Source organism: Heptranchias perlo, chromosome 24, assembly GCF_035084215.1.
Source record: "Heptranchias perlo isolate sHepPer1 chromosome 24, sHepPer1.hap1, whole genome shotgun sequence".
Lineage (NCBI taxonomy): Eukaryota > Metazoa > Chordata > Chondrichthyes > Hexanchiformes > Hexanchidae > Heptranchias > Heptranchias perlo.
Window position 1 is genome coordinate 46,537,654 of NC_090348.1, and position 27,555 is coordinate 46,565,208.

The 27,555-nt window shown below is 46.8% G+C and overlaps 2 protein-coding genes across 4 annotated transcripts in view; one reads left to right on the forward strand and one right to left on the reverse strand.

The window, feature by feature from the left end:
• tnpo3 (transportin 3) overlaps positions 1-17,019 on the forward strand; it is a 78,517-nt gene extending 61,498 nt beyond the window's left edge. Inside the window, exons 17-23 of the mRNA XM_068005250.1 lie at positions 4,926-5,042; positions 5,464-5,558; positions 8,025-8,181; positions 9,132-9,299; positions 10,472-10,584; positions 15,403-15,501; positions 16,016-17,019. Of these exons, the coding sequence (XP_067861351.1) occupies positions 4,926-5,042; positions 5,464-5,558; positions 8,025-8,181; positions 9,132-9,299; positions 10,472-10,584; positions 15,403-15,463 (711 nt within the window). The 3' untranslated portion in view covers positions 15,464-15,501; positions 16,016-17,019. The remainder of the gene's footprint in view (positions 1-4,925; positions 5,043-5,463; positions 5,559-8,024; positions 8,182-9,131; positions 9,300-10,471; positions 10,585-15,402; positions 15,502-16,015) is intronic.
• The window catches only part of LOC137341768 (interferon regulatory factor 6-like), a 57,484-nt gene continuing 41,790 nt past the window's right edge, over positions 11,862-27,555 (reverse strand). The window contains exons 9-11 of one of the 3 annotated variants that reach the window (XM_068005256.1): positions 20,492-26,443; positions 17,069-17,162; positions 11,862-12,302 (exon numbers count right to left, since the gene is read on the reverse strand). In XM_068005256.1, the coding sequence (XP_067861357.1) occupies positions 26,246-26,443 (198 nt within the window). In that variant the 3' untranslated portion in view covers positions 11,862-12,302; positions 17,069-17,162; positions 20,492-26,245. Of the gene's footprint in view, positions 12,303-17,068; positions 17,163-20,491; positions 26,444-27,555 lie in introns of those variants that run through there. The other 2 variants (XM_068005254.1, XM_068005257.1) reach the window with 2 other exon arrangements.

Genomic DNA, 27,555 nt, shown 5'->3' on the forward strand with positions numbered 1-27,555 from the left:
GGTTGTTTCCCCTGGCTGGAGAGTCTAGAACTAGGGAGCATAGTCTCAGGATAAGGGGTCAGCCATTTAGGACTGAGATGAGGAATTTCTTTATTCAGAGGGTTGTGAATCTTTGGAATTCTCTCTCCCAGTGGGCTGTGGATGCTCAGTCGTTGAGTATATTCATGGCTGAGATATAGATTTTTGGACTCTAAGGGAATCAAGGGATATGGGGATCGGGCAGGAAAGTGGAGATGAGGTCGAAGATCAGCCATGATCTTATTGACTGGCGGAGCAGGCTCGAGGGGCCGTATGGCCTACTCCTGCTCCTCCTATTTCTTATATTCTTATGTGCTGTGATATCCTCAGTCGCCGTACTGGGATAACCCTGTCAGTATCATCTTTGTTGCTTGCCACTGTAAAACTGGAACTCCTTACCTTCCTCTGCCTCCTATTCCTACAGTTTTCAGGCATTAGCTTCACCTAACCACTAGTTTCTGATGCATCTTATCTCTCCAGCTCTTTTCAACCGTGGTGGTGTTCACTGTGGGCCTTGGTCCTATGCTCGGGTTCAACAATAAATAACAAACACCCACCAAGGCAATGATACTCTGATAGTGCACAGTGAGAACATGATGCTCTTGCCATATTTTATGCCCACCACTTGAGGGTGGTATTGTGTAACGTACAGCATTCCTGCTGCTAAGTTTGTCAGTGATGGTGAATTGCCGTGCTGCATGCGATTCCTACCACCAGATTGGGGCATTGTACTCTTGCAGTGTCTGATTGTGCCACTAGCTGGCAGCAATGTAAGTGCTGAATGCCATTGTGCTGTGCAGCCACCTTGGCACTACGTAATGGTAAAGTGCAACGTTGGGGGAATGTTAGGAGCCCGATCTATAATCAAAACATTGACCGCAAACATGCAGACCTGCTCATTTATCAGAGTGAGACAAGTCAATGGCTAAAACCAGCCTTCCTCTCTCAACCGCCACCAAAACTAGATTAGCTGGCCATTCATCTCGTTGCTGTTTGTAGGATGGTGCTGTGTCCAAAATAGCTGCTATGTTTGCCTCCATTAGTCTCTCTACTTCAGGATAATTAATTATTTGCAAAACACTTTGGGGCATATATAAATACGAGTCTTTTCGACAGCAGCAGCAAAATTAAATCCATTATTGCGTATTGTGATATGATTTGCTTTGATAATGCAGTGTGTAAGTATTCTACAGGCCTATTTCATCATGCATTTTACTACACGGTTGTGTTTTAATGGATTGGGGTGGGGGGGATGAATGAGGAGAGACCCACAGCTCCAAGAATTCTTAGTCAGGCTGTGACTAAATTTGAGGTGAGCGATAGCTAGCTGAGCTGACTGTGTGAGACAGGAGCCACAGAGCTCCAGCTGTGCTGTCAGGAACTGTCTAACACATCGGGTCCTGTGCGTGGTGATCAGAAGCTCTCAAGGTGGATACTAATGAGGACGGTCATGTGGCCCGTGTTGGCTCATTCACCTGGAAAAGACCATACACCTGGACTTCCCCCTCCCCCCGGCCCAACTCCACACACAGACATACCAAAGCATCTGTTCCTTAATTTTAAAAAATTCGTTCTCGGGATATGGACGTCGCTGGCAAGTTCGGCATTCATTGCCCATCCCCGAGTTGCCCTGAACTGAGGGGCTCACTCACTAGGCCACTCCAGAGGCAGTTGAGAGTCAACCACGTTGGGTGAGGGACTGGAGTCACATATAGGCCCAGACCGGGTAAGGACGGCAGGTTTCCTTCCCTAAAGGACATTCGTGAACCGGTTGGGTTTTTACGACAATCCGACAGCTTCACTTTTACTGACACCGGATTTTTCTTCAAACCTGAACTCAAATTCTCAAACTACCACAGTGGGATTTAAACTCGTGTTCTCTGGATTATTAGTTCAGGCCTCTGGAGTACTGTTCCAGTAACACATAGACACTGACACTACTGTTTCAGCATTTTTGCCTCCACTGCCCTATCCTGAAGACCACACGAGGTGTTCAGTGGAGAACTTCCTGACACCAGTCCTGAATATGCCCGAATTTGACCTGTATCTCTGGCCCTAGTTTAAGAACATAAGAAATAGGACTATTTCATACGGCCCCTCGAGCCTGCTCCGCCATTCAATAAGATCATGGCTGATCTTCACCCTCAACTCCATTTCCCGCCTGATCCCCATATCCCTTGATGCCCGAAGAGACCAAAAATCTATCCATCTCAGCTTTGAATATACTCAATGACTCAGCATCCATAGGCCTCTGGGGTAGAGAATTCCAAAGATTCACAACCCTCTGAATTAAGAAATTCCTCTTTATCTCAGTCTTAAATGGCTGACCTCTTATCCTGCGACTATGCCCTCTAGTCCTAGACTCTTCAGCCAGGGGGAAACAACCTCTCAGCATCTACCCTGTCAAGCCCCCTCAAAATCTTATGTTTCAATGAGATCTCCTCTCATTCTTCTAAACTCCAGAGAGTATGGGCCCATTCTACTCAATCTCTCCTCATAGGACAGCCCTCTCATCCCAGGAATTAATCTAGTGAACCTAAGTTGCACCGCCTCTAAGGCAAGTATATCCTTCCTTAGGTAAGGAGACCAAAACTGTACACAGTCCTCCAGGTGAGGTCTCACCAAAGCCCTGTACAATTGCAGAAAGACTTCCTTACTCTTGTACTCCAGTCCCCTTGCAATAAAGGCCAACATGCCATTTGCTTTCCTAATTTCCTGCTGTACCTGCATGCTAACTTTTTGTGTTTCTTGTACCAGGACACCAGTCTCTCTGAACACCAACATTTAATAGTTTCTCACCATTTAAAAAATATTCTGTTTTTCTATTCTTCCTACCAAAGTGAATAACCTCACATTTCCCCACATTATACTCCATCTGCCACCTTCTTGCCCACTCACTTAACCTGAATATATCCCTTTGCAGATTCTTTGTGTCCTCCTCACTGCTTACTTTCCCACCTAGCTTTGTATCGTCAGCAAACTTGGATACATTACACTCGGTCCCTTCATCCAAGTCATTAATATAGATTATAAATAGCTGAGGCCCAAGCACTGATCCTTGCGGCACCCCACTAGTTACAGCCTGCCAACCTGAAAATGACCCGTTTATCCCTACTCTGTTTTCTGTCCGTTAAGCAATCCTCTATCCATGCTAATATGTTACCCCCAACCCCATGAGCCGTTATCTTGTGTAACAACTTTTTGTGTGGCACCTTAATCGAATGCCTTTTGAAAATCCAAATATACTACATCCACTGGTTCCCCTTTATCTACCCTGCTAGTTATATCATCAAAAAACTCTAATCAATTTGTCAAACACGATTTTCCTTTCATAAAACCTTGCCGACTCTACCTAATCATGTTATGATTTTCTAAGTGCCCTGTTACCACTTCCTTAATAATGGATTCCAGCATTTTCCCGATGACCGATGTCAGGCTAACTGGCCTGTAGTTTCCTGCTTTCTCTCTCCCTCTTTTCTTGAATAGCGGTTTAACATTTGCTACCTTCCAATCTGCTGGGATCGTTCTAGAATCTAGGGAATTTTGGAAGATCATAACCAATGTGTCCACTATCTCTGCAGCCACCTCTTTTAGAACCCTCGGATGTAGGCCATCAGGTCCAGGGGATTTATTGGCTTTTCGTCCCATTAGTTTGTCCAGTGCTTTTTCTCTACTGATATTAATTGTTTTAAGTTCCTCACTCTCATTTACCACTATTTCTGGTATGCTTTTTGTGTCTTCTACTGTGAAGACGGATACAAAATATTTGTTTAATGCATCTGCCATTTCCTGATTCCCTATTATAATTTCTCTTGTCTCAGCCTTTAAGGGATCAACGTTTACTTTTGCTACTCTCTTCCTTTTTACATACTTGTAGAAGCTCTTACAATCCGTTTTCATATTTCTCATTCTATTTTCTCCTTTTTTATCAGTTTTTTGATTGTCCTTTGCTGCTTTCTAAAACTCTCCCAATCCTCAGGCTTACTGCTCCTCTTGGCAGCATTTTAGGCCTCTTCTTTTAATCTAATACTATCCTTAACTTTCTGCATTTATCTTTCTTGCTCCGTTTGCTGTTTTATATACACTTGTAAAGTCTAGACAGAGTAGATAGACAGAAACTGTTCCCATTGGTGGAAGGGTCAAGAACCAGAGGACGTACATTTAAGGTGATTGGTAAAAGAACCAAAGGTGACATGAGGAAAATCTTTTTACACAGCGAGTGGTTAGGGTCTGGAATGCACTGCCCGAGGGGGTGGTGGAGGCAGATTCAATCATGGCCTTCAAAAGGGAACTGGATAAGTACTTGAAAGGAAAAAAAAATGCAGGGCGAGAGGGATAGGGCGGGGGAGTGGGACTAGCTGGATTGCTCTTGCATAGAGCTGGCACGGACTCGATGGGTCGAATGGCCTCTTTCCATGCTGCAACCTTTCTATGATTCCAAGTCACCTCAGATGCCTTCTTTCAAGGGTGAAGAGCCCAATTTTCTTCAGTCTCTCCTCGTAACTGAGACCCTCTGATGCTGGGGATCAGCCTCTTGTTTCTTCTATTGCAGAATAATGAAAATAAAACTTTGAACGGTAGAAGAGACTGGGGTGTGGAGGGTGGGCCACTGTAATGGTGGGATGTTGTCGTTGTGGGTGATTTTGTCTGATGGATTTTAAAATTCCACGTGCTTATTGAAGTGAGTTGTGCCTTTTTGTTTTAAATGAAAAGACACCATAAATTTGAGTGAGAGAAATCCAGGTGAAGCTTGGCTGCGGGGGCGCAGTAGCTGACAGTCGTCCTGAGAAGAAAGCAGGAACTTTTTGTTCCGCATTGCTCAGGGCCGTACACGGTCAGTATTGGGTTGCAATGTTGGTTATCGTCCCTCTCACATTCTCCCGCCTCTTTCCCCACCCACTGTATAGATGGTGAACGTGTATCGAGTGCACCCACATTCCTGCTTCCTCTACCTCGGCAGTATCCTGGTTGACGAGTACGGGATGGAGGAAGGATGCCGGCAGGGACTTCTGGACATGGTGCAGGTAAGTCACGGCAGCCAGAGCCCCGAGTGACCTCGGCTGGAGGTGCAGCAGGAGCTGGATGTGCGGAAGGAATTTGATGAGCAGGAAAAGATCAGCTCGGGTTCCCACCCGTGACCACTGTTCAGGAACCCCTGCTGGGAAGTGTGTGTTGGGGAAGGACAGGATTAGACTTTGTCGTGATTCCCTCCACGGTCAAATAGCCGGCCGACACTCGCCAACTAGGTGTGTATTAAAAAATTGGCATGTGGGTGAGGTATCGGAGGGTGGCTGGGGCCCATGGGATAATACTCCATTGGCATCTCAGAGGAGAGAGGGAAGAGAGAGGGGGATGGCGAGAGAAAGATGAAGTAGATAGCAGTTATGAGCCATCCTTTGGTTGCCCAGCAGATAATGTGTCCTTAACTCTCGGCTTTCTTTGCAGGCCTTGTGTATGCCAACTTTTCAGCTGCTCGAACAACCAAATGGTCTTCGGGATCACCCAGACACAGTGGATGATCTTTTCCGCCTAGCAACCAGGTATGTTGATGGCTGTGTGGGGTGTTTTCATATCGGGGGTGGGGGGGGGGGGGGGTTTACCTGGAACAGTCGCCCAGTTTCGATGTTTTGCATATCTCGCACTGCCTGAATCTCCTGAACGCTGACACTTCTTGGGGAATGGGTCTCTGTCACCTCATCTGCCCCAAGTCATTTACAGTCTTCCCTCTTGGGCTTAAGGCCTGGTGTGGAACTGAGTCATATAGATCAGAAGGTCCCTTGTCTGATCCCCAGCCTGGGCTGGGTTAGCTGGAATGGCGATGGGGGAAACGTCAGCTGGTTGCAGTTTCTCCCCCCCCCCCCCCCCCCCCTGTAGACACCATTTCCTGCATGACTGCATTTCAAAAGTACTTCATTGGCTGTAAAGCGCTTTGGGACATCCTGAGGTTGTGAAAGGCTGCTCTATACAGTAAATGCAAGTCTTTCTTTAAGTGAGATGGATACATGGAGCAAGAACTCTGGGCATTTTCTGCTCCCTGTCTCCGGCACTGAGACCCAATATGAAGAGCCCTTATTCCCCCTGCACGAGAAATCAGTGGGCTTGACACAGACCAGGGATTGAGCCCGGGATAGGAAAGCTTGCGAAACGGAGAGTGGGGCTGCTCTTTGTGAAGGGGAAGTCATGTCTGACAAATTTGCTTGAGTTCTTTGAGGATATAACGTATAGGGTGGATAAAGGGGAACCAGTGGACATAGTGTATTTAGACTTCCAGAAGGCATTCGACAAGGTGCCACATAAAAGATTATTACTTAAGATAAAAAATCACGGAATTGGGGGTAATATTCTGGCATGGGTGGAGTATTGGTTATCGAACAGGAAGCAGAGAGTTGGGATAAATGGTTCATTTTCGGACTGGCAACCAGTAACCAGTGGTGTTCCACAGGGGTCGGTGCTGGGTCCCCAACTCTTTACAATCTATATTAACGATTTGGAGGAGGGGACCGAGTGCAACATATCAAAATTTGCAGATGATACAAAGATGGGAGGGAAAGTAGAGAGTGAGGAAGACATAAAAAACCTGCAAGGGGATATAGACAGGCTGGGTGAGTGGGCGGAGATTTGGCAGATGCAATATAATATTGGAAAATGTGAGGTTATGCACTTTGGCAGGAAAAATCAGAGAGCAAGTTATTTTCTTAATGGCAAGAGACTGGAAAGTACTGCAGTACAAAGGGATCTGGGGGTCCTCGTGCAAGAAAATCAAAAAGTTGGTATGCAGGTGCAGCAGGTGATCAAGAAAGCCAACGGAATGTTGGCTTTTATTGCTAGGGGGATAGAGTATAAAAACAAGGAGGTATTGCTGCAGTTATATAAGGTATTGGTGAGACCGCACCTGGAATACTGCATACAGTTTTGGTCTCCATACTTAAGAAAAGACATACTTGCTCTCGAGGCAGTACAAAGAAGGTTCACTCGGTTAATCCCGGGGATGAGGGGGCGGACATATGAGGAGAGGTTGAGTAGATTGGGACTCTACTCATTGGAGTTCAGAAGAATGAGAGGCGATCTTATTGAAACATATAAGATTGTGAAGGGTCTTGATCGGGTGGATGCGGTAAGGATGTTCCCAAAGATGGGTGAAACTAGAACTAGGGGGCATAATCTTAGAATAAGGGGCTGCTCTTTCAAAACTGAGATGAGGAGAAACTTCTTCACTCAGAGGGTGGTAGGTCTGTGGAATTTGCTGCCCCAGGAAGCTGTGGAAGCTACATCATTAAATAAATTTAAAACAGAAATAGACAGTTTCCTAGAAGTAAAGGGAATTAGGGGTTATGGGGAGCGGGCAGGAAATTGGACATGAAGCTGAGTTCGGATCGGTCAATGCCCTGTGGGTGGCGGAGAGGGCCCAGGGGCTATGTGGCCGGGTCCTGCTCCGACTTCTTGTGTTCTTTAGATTTGGGGTTGGGATCAGATCAGCCATGATCTTATTGAATGGCGGAGCAGGCTCGAGGGGCCGATTGGCCTACTCCTGCTCCAATTTCTTATGTTCTTATGTTGTTCAGAGACCGAAGCAAATCCATAATGAGAAAAAGGCCATTGAGCCCTTCACACACCCTGTGATGCAGAGACACTCGATCAGCTGCCCCTCATCCTGTCTCCGTGTCCAATCCACGTTCCCTGCTGTTTGAACTGAAACCCAGGCCAATTTAGGGGGGGTGGGGGTAATCTGGAGCATTCCCCTCCGACCTCTTGATTGATTAACTGGTGCAGAGCTTAACCCGGACACTGTGCATGGACCGGTGAACGAGGCTGCCTGCATGTCATCACTCCTTCTCTGCTCCTTTCATCGAATGATGCAGCACAGGAGGGAGGCCGTTTGGCCCATCGTGCGTGTTGTGGCTCTTTGAAAGAGCCCCCCCCCCCCTCCCCCCCCACTGTTCTTTCCCCATAGCTGCAAATTTTCTCCCCTTCAAGTATTTATCCAAATCCCTTTTCTCCCCGTGCAGGTTTATTCAGCGGAGCCCGACCACACTCCTGCAGAGCCAGATCATCGTGCACATCCTGAACTGCGCCATCGCAGCCGTCATCCTCGACCACCGGGACGCCAACTGCAGCATCATGAAGTTCTTGCGGGATCTTATCCACACCGGGGTTGCCAAAGACGTAAGTTTGTGCCGCGACTGAGCCCAGAGTTTGCAAAACAACGTGGGCGCCTGAAACTCGATATGCCTGCCTGTGCTGGTTTGGCAGCGCTCTGACCTCCGACTTGGAAGGTTGCGGATTCAAGCCCCACTCCAGGACTTCAACGTGCGTTCCCGGCCGGAAACAACGAGGGAGTGCTGCACTGTCGGAGGTGCCGTCCCTTCGCACGAGCAGAGCTCTGAGTCTTATCTGTTCGGGTGAATGTTATAGATCCCACAGCACTATTGGATCACGTGCTAGGGAGTTCTCCCAGTGTCCTGGCCTCTCTCGACCAACACCTCCAATGGTCATTCATCAAGCAAAATGGCTGCTTGCTTTACTAATACAGCTTCAAAGTAATTCCTGTATGAGAAATGTTCTGAGATATTTGACAGATGCGATGAGGTGCTATATAAACCTCCACTGTAGGTGCAGATCTCTTGTTTGTACGTGTACTGGCGCTTTATGTATGGACACCCACATATGGTATATGTACATACTGTCGCCTTGATAAACTCAAGAAACAAGGCTCATCGCACTGTCCCGTACTCAAACTCATTCTTCTCCATAACCCCAAAACTGGATGCTCTCATCTCTAGTCTTCCGTTAACCTCTGCAATCTCCAGGCTCTTAAAACCCAAGCTTGGTGTCACAGTCTAAAGCCTTACAAAAGCCAAGCTTGGTGTCACCCTCTGCAGGCTTTCAAAACCCAAACTTGACGTCAACCTAAGCATCAATTCCTGGCTTGGCGTCCTGTAACGCAAAACTTGGTCCTGCATCTAGGTTTCTCAATTTTTTTTTTAAAAAAAGGAGTTTTCAGATCTGTGCACAGCTGCAGGCACGTCTCAGTACGGTGACTGAAGGGCTCGAACATTTGCCAGGAAATATGTTTTAAAAAAAAATAATAACAATTGCCCCCTTTGTTTCCACAGCACGAGGATGACTTTGAGCTGCGGAAGGGGCTGATCAAGCAGGTGATGGCCCAACACGGGCAACAACTGGTCAACCAGCTGCTCCAGGCTGTGTGCTTCTGCCTCCCCCCATACACCTTGCCGGATCTAGCGGAGGTTATATGGGAAATCATGCAAATCGACAGAGCGGTAAGATAACGGTCGGGTCTGTACACGGCCAGGCGCTTGATCTTGTTAATCGAGGTGGGGGAATGTTAGCAAAAGGTAAACTGAACGGTGTTGGCACAAAGCACTCATTCAGTCTCAGCCCATGTCGATGCAGAGTAGTTTTTACTACCTTTTAAACTGCTCCAATAATGTACGTCCGTCTTAACCTCAGAAAAGTACTCCTACTCTGGCAGTGTGACATTTTCCATTTGCTTCGTTGGCCATCCTGTGGCCTCCAAGTTAGATTGGCCGGTCATAGAATCTTACAGCACAGAATGAGGCCATTTGGCCCATTGTGCCTGTGCTGGCTCTCTGAAAGAGCTATCCAATTAGTCCCACTCCCCCTGCTCTTTCTCCATGGCCCTGCAAATTTCTCCTTTTCAAGTATTTATCCAATTCCTTTTTGAAAGTCATTATTGAATCTGCCTCCACTGCCCTTTCAGGCAGTGCATTCCAGATCATCACAACTCGCTGTGTTAAAAATAAATTCTCCTCATTTCCTCCCACCCCAGTTCCTTTTCCAATTACCTTAAATCTGTGTCCTCTGGTTACTGACTCTGCTGCCAGCGGAAACAGTTTCTCCTTATTTACTTTATCAAAACCCTTCATAATTTTGAACCTCTCTATTAAATCTCTCCTTAACCCTCTCTGCTTTAATCCCAGCTTCTCCAGTCTCTCCACGTAACTGAAGTCATTGCTGAATTGGGGGCAATTTTGCACAATTGGCCTGTCTTCCTCTCGGGTAGCTTACTCCCCTTACAGCCTGCCCAGAGAGGGAACCTCTGTCCCACCCATCTGGGCGGTTCCAGAGCTGAAAGGCCAGTCAGCGTTTAAATATTAAACACCCACATGTTAACAGCTAGCTGAGCAGCGCTTTCCAATACCAGCGATGTATTGATGGAGCAGCTCTGCAGTAATTACACTCGGAGAACAGCTTTTCTCACCCACAGTACGTTGCACAGCAAAAGTGGAATTTAATGTCTGGTTTATTTTGCAGGATCAGGGGACCAGAGAGTGAAATTTTCAGTTTTGTGGGGCCTTAAGATTCTTAATTCAGTATTTAATTCCCAGGTTCCTGGATGCACAGAATAAGTGTTCAGCCTGTTTGGCGTTCTATAAATCTTTGGGTGTTTCTTTGCTCTTGTTCCCTCCAGACCTTTTGCAGATGGTTGGAAGTTTCACTCAAGTCATTACCTAAGGAGACGGCAGGGGGCGCTGTCACAGTGACACACAAGCAGCTGACTGACTTCCACAAGCAAGTCACCAGGTGAGAGAGGGGAGGGGTGGGGAGGGGGGAGGGAGGGGGAGGGGGGGAGGAGGAGGAGGAGGAGTGGGAGGGGGAGGCTCCTCCGTGGGCTTAAAAAACTTTACTACTCTGCATCGACATGGGCTGAGACTGAATGAGTGCTTTGTGCCAACACCGTTCAGTTTACCTTTTGCTAACATTCCCCCACCTCTGTACTTTCAGGAAGGTGAGGGATGTCAGTGTTGGGGAATAAATAGCTCATCCCCCATCTTTGAGTCCTAGTGTCCGCAACCAGCTCTCCTCGGGCGATTACCTCGCTATTTGGGCTCAGTATTGACCCTTTAATACACCCTGTTTGCTTTCCGACGGTCCTCTGGTACGGTAGAATGGTGGAGTGGAGCTCGGAGATTGCGGCTCGCTGCTCGCGCAGCACATTCCCGGAGACCTCCCATCAATGGAAGAGCCTAATCCTGTTTCCGGGGAGGGGCTACAGGGAAGGAAAACCTTTAATGAGTTACCGATTAGCAACATGCTCAGACCTGTACAGGAGCTGACTCTTCGGAGGTGGAAGCCAGTCGTGAAGTCCCCGCAGTGGGAGAACTGCTGGCAGTGAGCAAGTTCCGACTTGAATCATACATTATGGTCCCGAGCAGTCTGTGAGCTCACACCCTCCTGAGTCAGGGAAGGTTTGAACTGAAACCTGTGTCTCCTGTATATTCTGAGCTCTGAAACTTCCTTCCACGTTGCTCAATTCTGAATAGTAGAGATTTGTTTCAAATGGTTGAGATTTCACTGGCGTTAACAACAGTTTCATCAAACTGACTGGTGGAGAAGGGTCAACGATTCCTTCTCTGTGACCTGGTTTTTGAATCCAGTATTGCACCTAAGCTGGATTCTGGCATCACCCGTGCTGAACAGGGATCAGGAGTGCGGATCCTGGCTGCTTTTATTCTTTTGCTTCCTTACTCCAGGAACGTCGGGTTACTGACTCACTACTATTCAGGAAAGGGGTGATTAAAGTCGAGACGCACTGCGGCCCCACTACCCCCTCACCCAGAAACACGGCAGTGCGATAGTTTCAGAAATTAAGCGTGAATCATATCTCTCTACATTTCAGCTTGAACCTGTGGTTCTTTCAGTTTGACAATCAGCGAGAGTTTTTACTGAATAGTGACTCTCTGGGTTCTGACTTTAACTTCACTCGTGTAGACTCGTGATTGAATTGGTCGAAACATGACGTGCTTCCTTGTGACATTTATCCACTTGCCAAATTAAACATAACCTTTTGTGTAGCAGGATGTCTTACACAAAGCTTTTATTTCTTCTCTATGTACATTGAGATTTCCTTTTCAGTACAGTGAGTTTTGCAATCAGATTATCCTTTTTAATAAACTGTACAGAAGACTCTCCCAGTGGCTAGGTGGGAAACACACCAGCCCCAGTTCATTTGAGTGACATGGACCAGGGAGCCCCAAGGTTTGATCCCTGGTCTGTGTAGGGGTTAGACTAACATCAGTCAGAGCAGGCGCAGTAGTGCTGGAGCTGGACTCGGTCTCTCTGGGTTTAAGAGGCCACAATTAGCCGGGGTTCCTGATCCAGTGAGCCTTGCCGGAGTGTAAATGTGTGTGCAGACAGGGTCGGGTGCGGCTCCCGTCGATTGGTCCACACGTGACGAGTGGCCACAAGGTGCTTGTAAAAGCCGTAACCCCCACCCAGCTACCCTCAGCAGGATTCAGCGCCTTAGAGAGAAAGGAGAAAAGGAAAGGGAATTAGAGAGGGGGAGAAAAAGCTTTGTATAGAGCAAGTTTGACCATCTTGGTTCCTTTTATATGTTAAATAAATGCAGGAGATCTCCTTGGGCAGGAGGTTTGTCCACGAGGAGCAGGTGAACTCAGACTCGTTCACCCGAGAATACGGTCACCGCTGGTGGTTCCTGGCACTTGCCTTTATTGGCTGTTCTTTAGAGCTGAACATCACCACCATTGAACCTTTGTACAAGTCCCTCTGTCTGTATGTTACGGGAGTTAATGTTTTATTTTGTGTTTTTTCCCTTGTCTCCTAACTAATAGTCCCTGAGGCCCCATGTGATTCAGTGCCCATTCATGATGTGTGAGCCCAGAGAGAGAAAAAGACTAGCATTTATATCGCGCTTTCAATGACCTCGGGATGTCCCAAAACGCTTTACAGCCAATGAAAGTACAATTAAGTGCAGTCACTGTTATGTGGGAAACGCAGCAGCCAAATTGCACACGGCAAGGTCCCACAAACAGCAATGTGATAGTGACCAAATAATCTGTTTTAGTGATGGTTGAGGTATAAATATTGGCCTGGGCACTGGGGAGAACTCCCCTGCTCTTCTTTGAAATAGTGCCATGGGCCCTTAGAGGCTGAGACAGGAGAAATTATAATGGGGAATAAGGAAATGGCAGGGATGTTAAACAAATATTTTGTATCTGTCTTCACAGTAGAAGACACATAAAAATACCAGAAATAGTGGGGAACCAAGGGTTTAATAAGAGTGAGGAACTTAAAGTAATTAATGTTAGTGAAGAAAAAGTATTGGAGAAATTAATGGGACTAAAAGCTGACAAATCCCCTGGACCTGATGGCCTACGTCCTAGGGTTCTAAAAGAGGTGGCTGCAGAGATAGTGTGTGTATGGTTGTGATCTTCCAAAATTCCCTAGATTCTAGAATGGTCCCAGTGAATTGGAAGGTAGCAAATGTAACCCCGCTATTCAAGAAAGGAGGGAGAGAGAAAGCAGGGAACTACAGGCCAGTTAGCTTGACAGTCATCGGGAAAATGCTCGAATCCATTATTAAGGACGTAGAAATGGGGCAATTAGAAAAATCATCATATGATTAGGCAGAGTCAACAGTGTTTGACAAATCTGCTGGAATTTTTTGAGGATGTAACTAGCAGGGTAGATAAAGGAGAACCAGTGGATGTAGTATATTTGGATGTTCAAAAGGCATTCGATAAGGTTCCACACAAAAGGTTGTTACACAAGATAAGGGCTCATGGGGTTGGGGGTAATATATTAGCATGGATAGGGGATTGGTTAACGGACAGAAAACGGAGAGTAGGAATAAATGGGTCATTCTCAGGTTGGCAGGCTGTAACTGGTGGGGTGCCACAAGGATCGGTGCTTGGGCCTCAGCTATTTACAATCTATATTAATGACTTAGATGAAGGGACAGAGTGTAATGTGTCCAAGTTTGCTGATGATACAAAGCAAGGTGGGAAAGTAATCTGTGAGGAGGACACAGAGTCTGCAAAGGGATATATTCAGGTTAAATGAGTGGGCAAGAAGGTGGCAGATGGAGTACAATGTGGGGAAATGTGAGGTTATTCACTTTGGGAGGAATAGAAAAGCAGAATATTTTTTAAATGGTGAGAAACTATTAAATGTTGGTGTTCAGAGAGACTTGGGTTCTTGTCCATGAAACACAGAAAGTTAGTATGCAGGTACAGCAAGCAATTAGGAAGGCAAATGGCATGTTGGCCTTTATTGCAAGGGGGTTGGAGTACAAGAGTAAGGAAGCCTTGCTGCAATTGTACAGAGCTTTGGTGAGACCTCACCTGGAGTACTGTGTACAGTTTTGGTCTCCTTACCTAAGGAAGGATATACTTGCCTTGGAGGGGGTGCAATGAAGGTTCATTAGATTGATTCCTGGGATGAGAGGGTTGAACTATAAGGAGAGATTGAGTAGAATGGGCCTATACTCTGGAGTTTAGAAGAATGAGAGGTGATCAGGGTAGATGCTGAGAGGCTGTTTACCCTGGCTAGAGAATCTAGAACCAAGGGGATTAGTCGCAGGATAAGGGGTCGGACATTTAGGACTGAGATTGAGGAGGAATTTCTTCACTGAGGGTTGTGAATCTTTGGAATTCTCTACATCAGAGGGCTGTGGGCGCTGAGTCGTTGAGTATATTCAAGGCTGAGATCAATAGATATTTGGAATAAGGGAATCGGATATGGGGATAGGGCGGGAAAGTGTAGTTGAGGTCGAAGATCAGCCATGTTCTGATTGAACGGCGGAGCAGGCTCGAGGGGCTCCTATTTCTAATCTTTTACAAACACCTGACGACTTGTCCGAAAGATGGCACCTCTGACACTGCACTACTCTCTCAGTACTGCACTGGGAGTGCCAGCCTGGATTATTGTGCTCAAGTCTCTGGTGTGGGACTTGAACCCACGACCTTCTGACTCGGGCGCGAGTGCTGCCCACTGAGCCACGGCTGACACCTGTATGCACTGATAGTCGGAGGACTATCTCGCCTTTGGGAGTCGTACCTGATCTCGAGCTGAGCTGTACCGTACAGACCAGGACGGTCCCAGGTTCAAGCCCCAGTTTTTGCTTAGTCTGCCATGGCAGATGGTACAATGCTATAATTGGCCTCTCCGCTCCTATGGGTCTAATATTCGGAAAATTAGCCAGCGTTCCTGCTTCTAATCATTATCCAGAATCCACGGCTGGAAAGCTCGGGAGCATGGATATTGTGGACAGATCTCAGCTCAGATGAAGTGTCCACTGAGGTTAGAGAGCCTGCCAAGGCCCACTGTCAAACCCCACAGGAACATCAGACCCTTGCACAAGGGTGTCCCCTGCAGGTGGACCTGTGGCCCAGCAAGGAGCTGGGCTTCAGGAGAGGAAGGGAGAAAGGAAAGGGGGCAATGGACAAGGTGGAATACGAAGGAGCAGTAATGTGGGCAAAAATTGGTGCTTTGTTGGTCTGGTTTTAAAGGCAGGGCCAGTAGTTTATGCAGACTGGCGCTCGGTGCTGATTGAACCTGGCGCTGGGCTGTTTTTTAACTCCTCTCTTGCACCTGTTGCAGTGCGGACGAATGTAAGAAGGTTTGCTGGGCTTTGAGAGATTTCACACGCCTCTTCCGATAGCTGTGTTCACAAATCCATGACTTGCATCAGTCTCCCAGGTAAGAGCTGTCCCTGTATCTGTAAAATGCAACTGTACATATCTTGGAATCAGCCAGTGGGAGCAATGTATACCTTCTATGTGAGGAACTAGGGTGGAGCTGTCCCTGGGACGATCGACCTTGTTTCAGGTGTTTCTTGAGTATAACTGTCTCTGTTCCCCTCCCTCCCCACAGAAATAAACCCTTCAGTTTCATTGAACCTCTCGCAGGAGAGCGTGCTGCGATGGATATGTAGAATCCTTAACGTCCTTCCAGGCTGAGCCTGGTGTGTGGGATTATGGACCGTGCATAAAGCAGTCTGTCTCCCTCCCACTTTCTTTTCTCTTCTCTCCGCGCCCCCCACCCCCCGACACAGTCTTTCATCCCTTGTCTCTGAACTGGGTTTACACCAAGGCCCCTGAGGTGAAAGGTCAGTGTCTGGCCCATTGCCCCCCACCCTGGCCCCCTCTTAAATTTCTACTCAATGTATTTTTTTTTTCGCTCTTCTTAAATCTGCCGCTTGTTCTTTCCGCAGAGGACCGTGTCTCAACAAAAAAAAGGACCGGAAATGCGAATCAAAAAAAAACCAAAATGCCATGGCCGCAAACCAGTGAGAGCAAACGGGGCAAAAAACAATCACAAGCAGAGGTCTGTAGCCTGGGAGAGAAGTGCCAAAACGCCCTACTGCATAACGCCACACGGGTGCAGCTTCCCTGGCATTGTGCATCAGGGCATGCAAAGGGGTGGGGGACGATCCAGGATTTATATCCCCCTCCCAGCGTCAAGATGGCTTCAGCAGGGACCGACAGCACGGACGAGCAGCTGCCACGTGTACTGGCGGCGAAAATCAGTTGCCTCGAGCTTGTATGTAAAAGGGAGGATCTGGAATAAACCAGCTTTTAATCAGCCAGAGTTCCTTCAGGGAGGAGTTTGTTTTGTTTTTTTTTGGGGTAGGGGTGGGTGGGGGGGGGAAGGGGGAGGGGCGGCGGGGGGGGCGGCGGGGGGGGGGGAGATTATTGTGCACAGCACAAGAGACTTTCTTAAGTGATTTTTAAAATGAAAATCATATTTAGCGTCCATGATTAATGGACAAAGGACAGAACGGGCTGCGTAACCTCAGCTGTGTCGCAACTTTAAAAAAAATAATATCCAGGAAGAGCGTTAATATTAAAAAAAATAAAAACAATATCCAGAATTCCTAAAATGGAGCCATGGATCTCTGGGACGTGGAGTTGTGGATCTGAGTCCGACCTTTAGTGAGGAGGAGGAGTTCCCCCCCTCCCCTGTTGGTTGTGAAGATTTCGACTGAGACTGAGTAACAGGTCAGAAAAAAAAGCGAGCAATGGGGTGGGTGGGTACTGGCTGTTTACAGCAGCGCACCAGCACTGCGCTGCCGAGCTGGGTGGGAGGGTGGGGTCCCGGGGGGGGGGGAAGGGGGGTTCCTGGGGTTGGGGGGGCGGGGGGGTGAGGGTGTGCAAGTGCTGTTCCGTCTGGTGTTGTAGCCATCTCGAGAACAATTAAAAAATGAATAACAATAAATGTGTGTGTGGCTGTTTTTATAATGAAAGTTCGGGTAGCAACAGCTTACTTGGAATTTATAGCACCGAAACAGGCCATTCGGCCCAACTGGTATGTGCTGGTGTTTATGCTCCTCACGAGCCTCCTCCCCACTTCATCTCATCCTATCAACATAACATTGCAAATAAAAAATAAGGAAATGGCAGACTTGTTGAATATTTACTTTGTGTCAGTCTTCACCATAAGAGTAAGAACATAATATACCTGACATTCCAGGGAAACCGATAACAAATCGAGAAGTGGAACTCACTAAAGTTAACGTAAGCAAGAAAACCAGTATTAGAAAAAATGGCAGTAAAGACTGACAAATCTCCAGGACCTGATGGTTTCCACCCCAGGATTTTAAAGGAAGTAGGTGAGGAAATTGCAGATGCTTTAGCCTTAATCTCCCAAAACTGTCTCGATTCAGGAGCTGCCTCTTTAGTTTGGAAAATTGCAAATGTAACTCCATTATTTAAGAAAGGTGAGAGACCAAAACTAGGAAATTATAGACCTGTTAGTCTAACATCTGTTGTGGGGAAGTTATTGGAATCTATAATTAAGGAAATTTGAGCTGTTTAGAGAAAGCCACCATGGATTTGTAACGAGTAGGTCAATGGATGCAGTTTATATGGACTTCCAGAAGGCATTCAATAAGGTTCCACGTAAGAGACTGTTAGGTAAAATTAAAGCTCATAGAATTGAAGGCAAAATATTGCCCTGGTTAGGAGATTGGTTAGGTGGTGGTAGAAGACAGAGAGTAGGGATAATGGGTACGTACTCAAATTGTAAAGAAATGATTGGTGGTGTCCCACAAGGATTTGTGCTGGGGCCTCAACTATTCACAATGTTTATTAATGAGTTTGATAATATAATAGAGAGCCATATATACAAGTTTGCCGATGACACAAAGATTGGTGGTATCGTAGGTAGTGTAGACGGGAGCATAAAATTACAAAGAGACATTGATAAGTGAGGTACAAAACTGTAGCAGATGGATTTCAACGCAGGTAAGTGAGATCACCCATTTTGTACCAAAAAAAATAGAACCGAGAATTTCTTAAATGCTGAAAAGCTAGGAACGGTGGATGTCCAAAGAGATTTAGGGGTCCATGTACACATCACTTAAAATTTAGTAGGTACAAAAAAAAATCAAAAAAGCTAATGGAATGTTCACCTCTATAGCTAGAAGGCTAGAATATAAAGGGAAGTTTTGCTACAGCTATACAAAGCCCTGGTTAGATGATAATTGGAGTAATGTGTACAGCTCTGGGTACCACACCTTAGAAAGGATATATTGGCCTTGGAAGGGGTGAAGTGTCGACTCCCCAGAACATTACCAGGGCTCCAAGGGTTAGATTAGGAGAGATTACATAAACTAGGCTTGTATTCCCTCAAATATAGAATGTTAAGGGGGTGATTTGAGATTTTTAGGATTTTTAAAGGAATTGATAGGATAGATAGAAACTTTTTCTGCTGGTGGGGGAGTCTAGGTAAGGGGATATAACTTTAAAATCAGAGCCAGGCCATTCAGGAGAGAAGTTAGAAAACACATCACACAAAGGGTGGTAGTAATGTGGAACACTTTCCCATAAAAAGCAGTAGATGCTAGTTCAATGATTTTAAATCTCAGATCGATAGATTTTTGATAGCCATCGGAATTAAAGGGTATGGAGCCACGGCAGGTGGATGGAATTAGGATACAGATCAGCTATGATCTCATTATCTAGCAGAACAGGCTCGAGAGGCTGAATAGCCCACTCCTGTTCCTATTATCTTATGTTCCCTTTTCCCTCGTACTTATCTAGCTTCTGTTTAAATGTATCTCTGCTATTCACCTCAACTACTGCATGTGGGAGCGAGTTCCACGTTCTCACCACTCTCTGGGTGAAGAAGTTTCTCAATGTGACCCTGAGCCCCAGCTGGGGTTGGGAGTCGCAATATTAATTTCAAATCTTTGAGTCACCTGCAGGATTCATTGAAGATCGCATCACTCTCCCTGTTCTCTCTCTGAGTGAGATGGTTGGCAAATGCTCTCCCAATGGGTTGAGAGAGGAAGGAAATTAAATTGGACTGCTCTGAGGAGGGGGTCTCCAAGAGCCTGGCTGTTCATTTCAAACACCTCCCACCCCCCACACGCACACACCCCAGACGTGTTCATGGGTGTCACTTGACTGGTAAAGGGAGTCTCCTTCCTCAAGATTCGGAATAGGTGGTTCACTTGCCGCTTCCTTATGACTCAGCAATTCCACTTCCACAATTGAATTTTCATTACTAGAACCAGGTTTAAGCTGCCTCTTACAGAAATGGTTTTTGAACCGTACAGATATCGGGGGTGGGACTTGCTCACATTTAAGATTTTTTTAAACAGAAAAGACAACGCAAGAAACCCAGATTTTGGGTCTATATAATAAATGATATCTATGTCTTTCAAGGAACGCAAGTCATGAGGAAAAGTTGGGCTTGTTTTCTTTGGAAAAGGGAAGACTTCGAGAGGGACTGGTTGTTGGAGTTGGTCATTCATTTGTGCTTTCGTCCCTGGGACCTCGATTGAACCCGAGCTCAGGTTGATGGGATGTAAGATTGCTCTATCCACTGGCTGTCAGGATTGTGTGTGTGATAAATGTGGGATGGTTTCAATGTAAGTCTCTTACACCATGAGTGGGGGGTGGGGGTGCATTTGAGGGGCAGAACTGCTTCATTGAGAAAATTGGTGCACTTTATGATTGGGACTAAGGGTCTTGTGCTGGTCAGGGGTGTGTGCTGTAACTGGGCTCAATGCCTCTGTACTAGGGGCCATTCAGTCAGGTTCCCGCTTCACCAGCCTCTGCCGGATGGGCACCCGTGTGTGGGTGTTGGGCAAGGACAGAATTGAGCTCAACTGTGATGCCCCCTGTGGTCAAACAGCCAGTCCCAAAAAATCGTTGCCTGGGATCACACGTGGATAACGAGCACTGGGTTGAGATACGTCCCGACCAGGAGAACCTGCTGGATGCGCTGGGGGTAATCAGCCCACTCCCATTGTACACGGGTACGCTGCTGGACATCAACCCAGCATTCAGCAACCGGAGCTCCGGTCTCCACTTGCTGGGACTGTCTGGAGTGGGGTTCAAACCCTGCAACTTCTGACTCAGAGGCAGGAATACTACCACTGAGCCAAAGCTTGCTCCAGTGACACGTCTACCTGATTATATTTTTGAATGATCTGAAGGCAAGTGGTTCAGATGTTGAGAATATTTTGCCTGTAGGGCTGGTGTCTAATACTCTGAACTAATTCTGTGCTCTTTCTGTGGTTCCTACTTGAGAAATTCTTCACTAATAGTTTTTCTTGTACATGCCATCACTGGTTGAGTATAACTCCCTTGAGATAACCCGTGGGACTGGAGTTTAAATCCAGCCAATGCTCTGAGTTGGGGGGAGGGGGAATCACACCCAGGCCTGATCCTGTACTCACCTAACACACCCCCGGCCGTACAGGCAGGGGTGTGAACTCTATGCAAATCACATCACATTGGCTCGTAGAGGGATTTTTTTTCTGGCCTTTGCTTGTCCTTTTACTCTGGCTGCCTCGTGGCTGCGTTCTGCCCTTCACCCCACCATTGGCGGCCGTCCTTCAGCCACCCAGTCCTCATGCTGTGTCATTCCTTCCCTTAACCTTTCGGCCTCTCCACCTTTAAGACCCTCTGCATTCGTCCTGTTCTGTAGAACGGAGCGCAGTTGGTCAATTTTTAAACCAACACCAGCTGTTCATTTAGTGTTATTTTGAATCCTGTAATGGGATACGAGGATGTGAATACCATATGGGGATATTCTTTTTTTAAACACAAGTTTCTAAGATGCCTGCCCCGCTCATCGATAACTAATTTCTCCCAGGGGGTCCTTCATCAGGCATTAGGCCCCTAACTAACATATTCCAGAGGTCTAATGCTTTTTTTAGACATCCGTCCAGGCAAAAGAAATTGGCCCCGCGAATTTAGCAGTGGGACCAATGCCAATGCAGATTGGCTGCAGGCCGTTCCACTGCGAAAAACAAGTGCATCATATACCTATTCTACCCCAGCCTCCAGCCTCTTCCCTTCACCCCACCATTGGCGGCCGTGCCTTCAGCCACCTAGGCCTCACACTGTAATTCCTTCCCTAAACCTCTCGGCCTCTCCACCTTTAAGACCCCCCTTATATCCCACCTCTTTGATCACCCCCTCCTAATATCTCTTCCTTCAGTTTATTTCCTTACATCTCTGTGAAGCATCACGGGACATATATAAATAAAAGTTATTGTTTACACTCCTTTGTTACTGATTCACCAAACTGTGGAAACAATATTTATTTATTTACCTTCTCAAACCTTTCATTATCGTGCTTGTCTTTTCCTGTTCCAGTGAGGGGAAAAAAAGCTCCATTTTATTTTCTTCCTAACTGCGACCTCTAATTTCTGGTATTGTTCTGGTGAATCTTTGCTGACCCCTTTCCGTGACTCCAATATCCTTCCTATAAATGAGGGGCCTCGAACAGTCACACGTAGCACCCAACCCATATCTTGCAGAAACTCCCCTCTCCGTCATTTTACCTGTGGATAAAGGGGAGCAAAAGCAGGGCCCCCACAGCGCTCGAGTAATTATGATATACAATCCTCACTCAGTGTGTGATAATATTACACATGTTTTGCAGGTTAACGTGTGTATGAATAGGTTATAAAGGGGTATAGTTGGCTGGTTTGAAGCTGCCATGTTCCCGATTCCTTGATCCCTGATATTGACTCTCTTCTGTCTGTAGGATCATTGACAAAAAATTTTAATTTTAGACACTGATCTAACCTGAAATACAAGAGGTGCCTGTTGCTGTGGATACAAGTCTAATTAAACGCCTGAGGCAATACTGAGGCTCTGCTCCCCGGCTAGTTAGATATTTTATCAAGTTCAGACAATATAGATTGTGCATTTGCAGTTTAGTGTTGAATATACAGGGAGATATTCTTCAGTGACCTTCCCACCCACCCCAAAAAGCCCCACTAGCACCAAACAGTCCTGGGTCAGGCAAACACTGTCAACACGCCCTAGGTCTGGATCGAAAGGGCTGCCCGTTTCATACCTCGTCCGGTTTTCCTTTCTGTTTAAGGTGAATGGAGAGTAAATCGGGCAGTCAATCCAATCGCCTGTGTCCCGGCGGAAGGGCTAGGTTAAAATCAACCCCACGGGTTGCACAGAGTAATGAAGGTTCCACACTGCCCTAATATTGGACAATAATGGATCAAATACACCAGTCAGGTGCAGAGGTGGTAAAACTGTAACAGTCTCTCCGCACGGTCTCTGACCCTGCAGAATGAGAGTGTGTGGGATAGAATGGGTCGCACTGTGTAAGAGTCTCTCCGCACGGTCTCTGACCCTGCAGAATGAGAGTGTCTGGGATAGAATGGGTCGCACTGTGTAACAGTCTCTGACCCTGAAAAACGGGCGTAACATGTTACAATTTCTACTCTAGAATCTTCCAAAGGGGAGTGCGGCACAGGCCGGAACCAGCGCAGTTGAAAAATGTTTTTCTTTGTGAAAACCTTTTTTAGATCAGCCCCTGAAATGACAAAAAACAAACACAGAAAGGACCAGATGTTCAGTAACACAGTGACTAAATAAAAGAGGAAGTTAAGAAATCCCCTGCTGTAATACAGACTAAGTGAATCGGCATTGTGATTACAACAGAAAATAGCCAAGTAACTTGTGGAATAAAACTAATGGTGCCAGGAGGAGAACTATACTTTGTTGGCGAGATTGATCGATGCTCCCAGAGGCAGGACCCAGGCTTAGAAGAGGAAAGGTGAACAGTTTAGATTTAACTACTCAGAGAGAGTGGGGAATGTGTGGAACAGACGGTCCAAATGTCGTCAAATTCAAGTGAGCTACTGGTGATTCATAGACTCTTACAGCACAGAAGGAGGCCATTCGGCCCATCGTAGCTGTGCTGGCTCTTTGAAAGCTATCCAATTAGTCCTGCTCCCCTGCTCATTCCCTATTGCCCTGCAATTTTCTCCTCTTCAAGTATTTATTCAATTGGATTTTGAAAGTTATTATTGGCTCTGCTTCCACCACCCTTTCAGGCAGCGCATTCCTGATCATAGCTCACTTCGTCAATCATACAATTTAGGGGTACAAGAGAGAATATAGTATAGGATTTCTTGAGGCTTTGGGACAGGTCAAACAGACAGCACTAGTCCCTTCCAGGCCTGTGTATTACTACAAGACCAAAGGGCCCATCAAGCCCATGTACAATCTGCACCGTTAACTCTACTGGTGTCAGCTGTGGCTCGCTGTCTCGCCTCTGGAGTAAGACTTGATCCCATGACCTTCTGACTCAGAGACTTGAGCACAAAATCTAGGCTGACACTCCAGTGCAATACTGAGGGAGTGCTGCATTATTGGAGGTGCCATCTTTCAGATGAGACGTTAAACCAAGACCTTGTCTGCCCTCTCAGGTGGACATAAAAGATCCCACAGCCATTATCCAAAGAGCGGGGGAGTTCTCCCCGGTGTCCTGGCCAAGATTTATCCCTCAACCAAAATCACTAAAACAGATTATCTGGTCATTATCAAATTGCTCTTTGTGGGATCTTGCTGTGCACAAATTGGCTGCCACGTTTCCTACATTACAACAGTGACCACACTTGAAAAGTACTTCATTGGCTGTAAAGCACTTTGGTGAGGTCCTGAGGTTGTAAACAGAGCTATAGAAATGCAAGTCTTTCTTTCTTTACCCCATTTATATAACCTGAGAGAACGTATAAGCACAGAGGAGACTTTCAAGAATAGAAACCTCCAGGGGGATTGGGTGACGCGGATGGGTTAACACAGGTTCAAGTCCAGCTCTGACAGGAGGGATGAACTGCTCCACCAGTTGAGATAAAATGAGTTTGGTCAGGATCCAGTTCCAAGGGGAATAGATCCACGGAAATGGGCAATGGGAGGCCTTCAAGGAGGAGATAGTTTGAATGCAGACGAGACACTAAACCTGGCAGTTCACATTCACAAATCTTTGAAGGTGGCAGGAAAAGTTGAGGGGGCTGTTAAAAAAAGCACATGGGATCCTGGGCTTTGTAAATAGAGGCATAGTGTACAAAAGCAAAAAAGTCATGGTAAACCTTTATAAATCACTGGATAGGCACCAACTGGAGTATTGTGTTCAATTCACAGAATCTTACAGCGCAGAAGGCAGCCATTTGGCCCGTTGTGCCTGTGCCGGCGAGGCTTGGCGAGGGTGCAGAGGAGATTTACTAGAATCGTACCAGTACTGTACCCCAGTGTTATACAGTGACAGATCTGTACCCACCAATACTGCACCCATTATACAGTGACAGACCTGTACCCACCAGTACTGTACCCATTATACAGTGACAGATCTGTACCCATCAATACTGCACCCATTATACAGTGACAGATCTGTACCCACCAATACTGTACCCCAGTGTTATACAGTGACAGACCTGTACCCACCAATACTGTACCCCAGTGTTATACAGTGACAGACCTGTACCCACCAGTACTGTACCCCAGTGTTATACAGTGACAGACCTGTACCCACCAATACTGCACCCATTATACAGTGACAGACCTGTACCCACCAGTACTGTACCCATTATACAGTGACAGATCTGTACCCACCAATACTGCACCCATTATACAGTGACAGACCTGTACCCACCAGTACTGTACCCATTATACAGTGACAGATCTGTACCCACCAATACTGCACCCATTATACAGTGACAGATCTGTACCCACCAATACTGCACCCATTATACAGTGACAGATCTGTACCCACCAGTACTGTACCCATTATACAGTGACAGATCTGTACCCATCAATACTGCACCCATTATACAGTGACAGACCTGTACCCATCAATACTGCACCCATTATACAGTGACAGACCTGTACCCACCAGTACTGTACCCATTATACAGTGACAGATCTGTCCCCACCAGTACTGTACCCATTATACAGTGACAGATCTGTACCCATCAATACTGCACCCATTATACAGTGACAGACCTGTACCCATCAATACTGCACCCATTATACAGTGACAGACCTGTACCCACCAGTACTGTACCCATTATACAGTGACAGATCTGTCCCCACCAGTACTGCACCCATTATACAGTGACAGACCTGTACCCACCAGTACTGTACCCATTATACAGTGACAGATCTGTCCCCACCAGTACTGTACCCATTATACAGTGACAGATCTGTACCCACCAGTACCGTACCCCAGTGTTATACCAATGATAGCACCCAGCACCCTCAGTTCCAGCTCCACTCAGGAAGATGAGCCATCAGCTATTCTCATGTGTTGACGAGCTGCACTCTGCACACTTGAGGATACATTGATCTTGGAGATATAAATAATCCTGCAGTTCTAAATTTACCAACAGACTAATCCAGAAAGAAGTGTACAAAAATATTTTTAAAAAACAAAAGATTTATATTGCAGAAGCGTTCCAATGAAAACGTGGAGAGAGTGTAGGAGGTTGGAACGGTGGAGGGACATGGATAGCGATGGGTGTTGTCCGATTCAGCTGTTAGCAGTTCTGGGAGGCTCTCAAACTCAACCCAAATCGATGACCATAAGAGCAGGAACTGCTGAGGAAATCTGGTTACACAATGAATGACACACAGGGTTCCCCACCCCCTCTGGAGGATACCGTCAGTGTTTCTCCCATCGTCCTCAGAGAGAGATTTTGCAATAAGAGGCAAGTTACTGCGGAGATTAAAGATCGCAATATGTACAGACCGAGGAGCTGACCCCCCAAATAAAAAGGAGCCAATAATCCATAAACACACAATCCCAGGCCTTAAAACCAGAGGCAGGTGCTGTAAGTATAAAGGATAAGTATGAGTTGACTCTGAGCAGTTGGTGTGGCATCCATGTTATTGCAATCCGATAGAAGCAGGAGGAAGCAGCCCTTTAATTCTTTAAAGGGAAGGTAATAATAAAATGCGAAATGCATCAATCCATGCTGAGGGAATAAGAGCAGCTGATTGTTCCTGGACACGCCCCACTCTCTGAGTTCCAGCATAAAGCTCTAGGGTTCATCTTACTGTCGGTCTGGGTTCCAGCTCTCAGTTGTCCCATCGAAAATCGTCAGCAGCAGGTTTAGAGCCACAGCCCGAGACACACGTCAGGTTTAATTCCTCTTATGGTGCGCCGCTTTGTAAGCTCACTGTAGGTTGGCGGGCTGCATGGGCCACTGCCCCTGGCCCTGTTGGGACTGAAGTAATCGATGGAGTTCTTTGAACTGAAACACCACGTTGTCCTTGAGGTCCGGGTTGGAGATCTGCAGACGGATACTCCCACTGTCAAACGAGAGCTCCCCCGAAAACATCTCGAACATCATCCGTGCCACGACCGGAATCACCTGAACCCCCGGGGGGAAAAGGAAAAAGATACGCATGGCACATCACACATGGCACATCACATCACACATGGCACACCACACGTGGCACATCACACCACACGTGGCACATCACACCACACGTGGCACATCACACCACACGTGGCACATCACGTGGCACATCACGTGGCACGTGGCACATCACATCACACGTGGCACATCACATCACACGTGGCACATCACACCACACGTGGCACATCACACCACACGTGGCACATCACACCACACGTGGCACATCACACCACACGTGGCACATCACGTGGCACATCACGTGGCACGTGGCACATCACATCACACGTGGCACATCACATCACACGTGGCACATCACATCACACGTGGCACATCACATCACACGTGGCACATCACACCACACGTGGCACATCACACCACACGTGGCACATCACGTGGCACATCACGTGGCACGTGGCACATCACATCACACGTGGCACATCACATCACACGTGGCACATCACATCACACGTGGCACATCACATCACACGTGGCACATCACTTCTTAAAAGAGGGAGTTCACCACCAGAAGGAGTTTCTTCATCGGAATCTCCTTTAAAGTAGGAATCTCACCATTAGGACCTCCCAAAAAGGCAGTGTCACCATCACACACCACCATTAGACAAGAAACGGTCCCAGTGCCGGGACTCCTCCCGGGGAATGAGTTTTGCAATTTGACTACACGTTGAAGAAAATTATTCGATCGTTGGGCATCTCACTTGGAATTCTGGGCCGAATACTGAGGCAGGTTTCCCTCTGGAGTTCCATCAGCTCCCAACACAATTCCAGCGGGAAGGGGTGGAAAAATTGGCAAAGTGGCACTCCGCCAGCGAGTGTGTTCACTCCGCCAGCGAGTGTGTTCAATTTAAAAACAATTGCTTCGATAAAAATAACCTGTTGGATATTAAACATGGTGAGTGCGCCCAACATTCTAATGGAACTGCACTGCGAAGGTAACGTTATGTGACCCATTCAATAAAGTGGGATTTCCCCCTAACGTTACGTGACAGGCTGTCGCACCATCCCCCATCTATTGGAAGTGCCATTTATCCTTCCTGAAATTATCT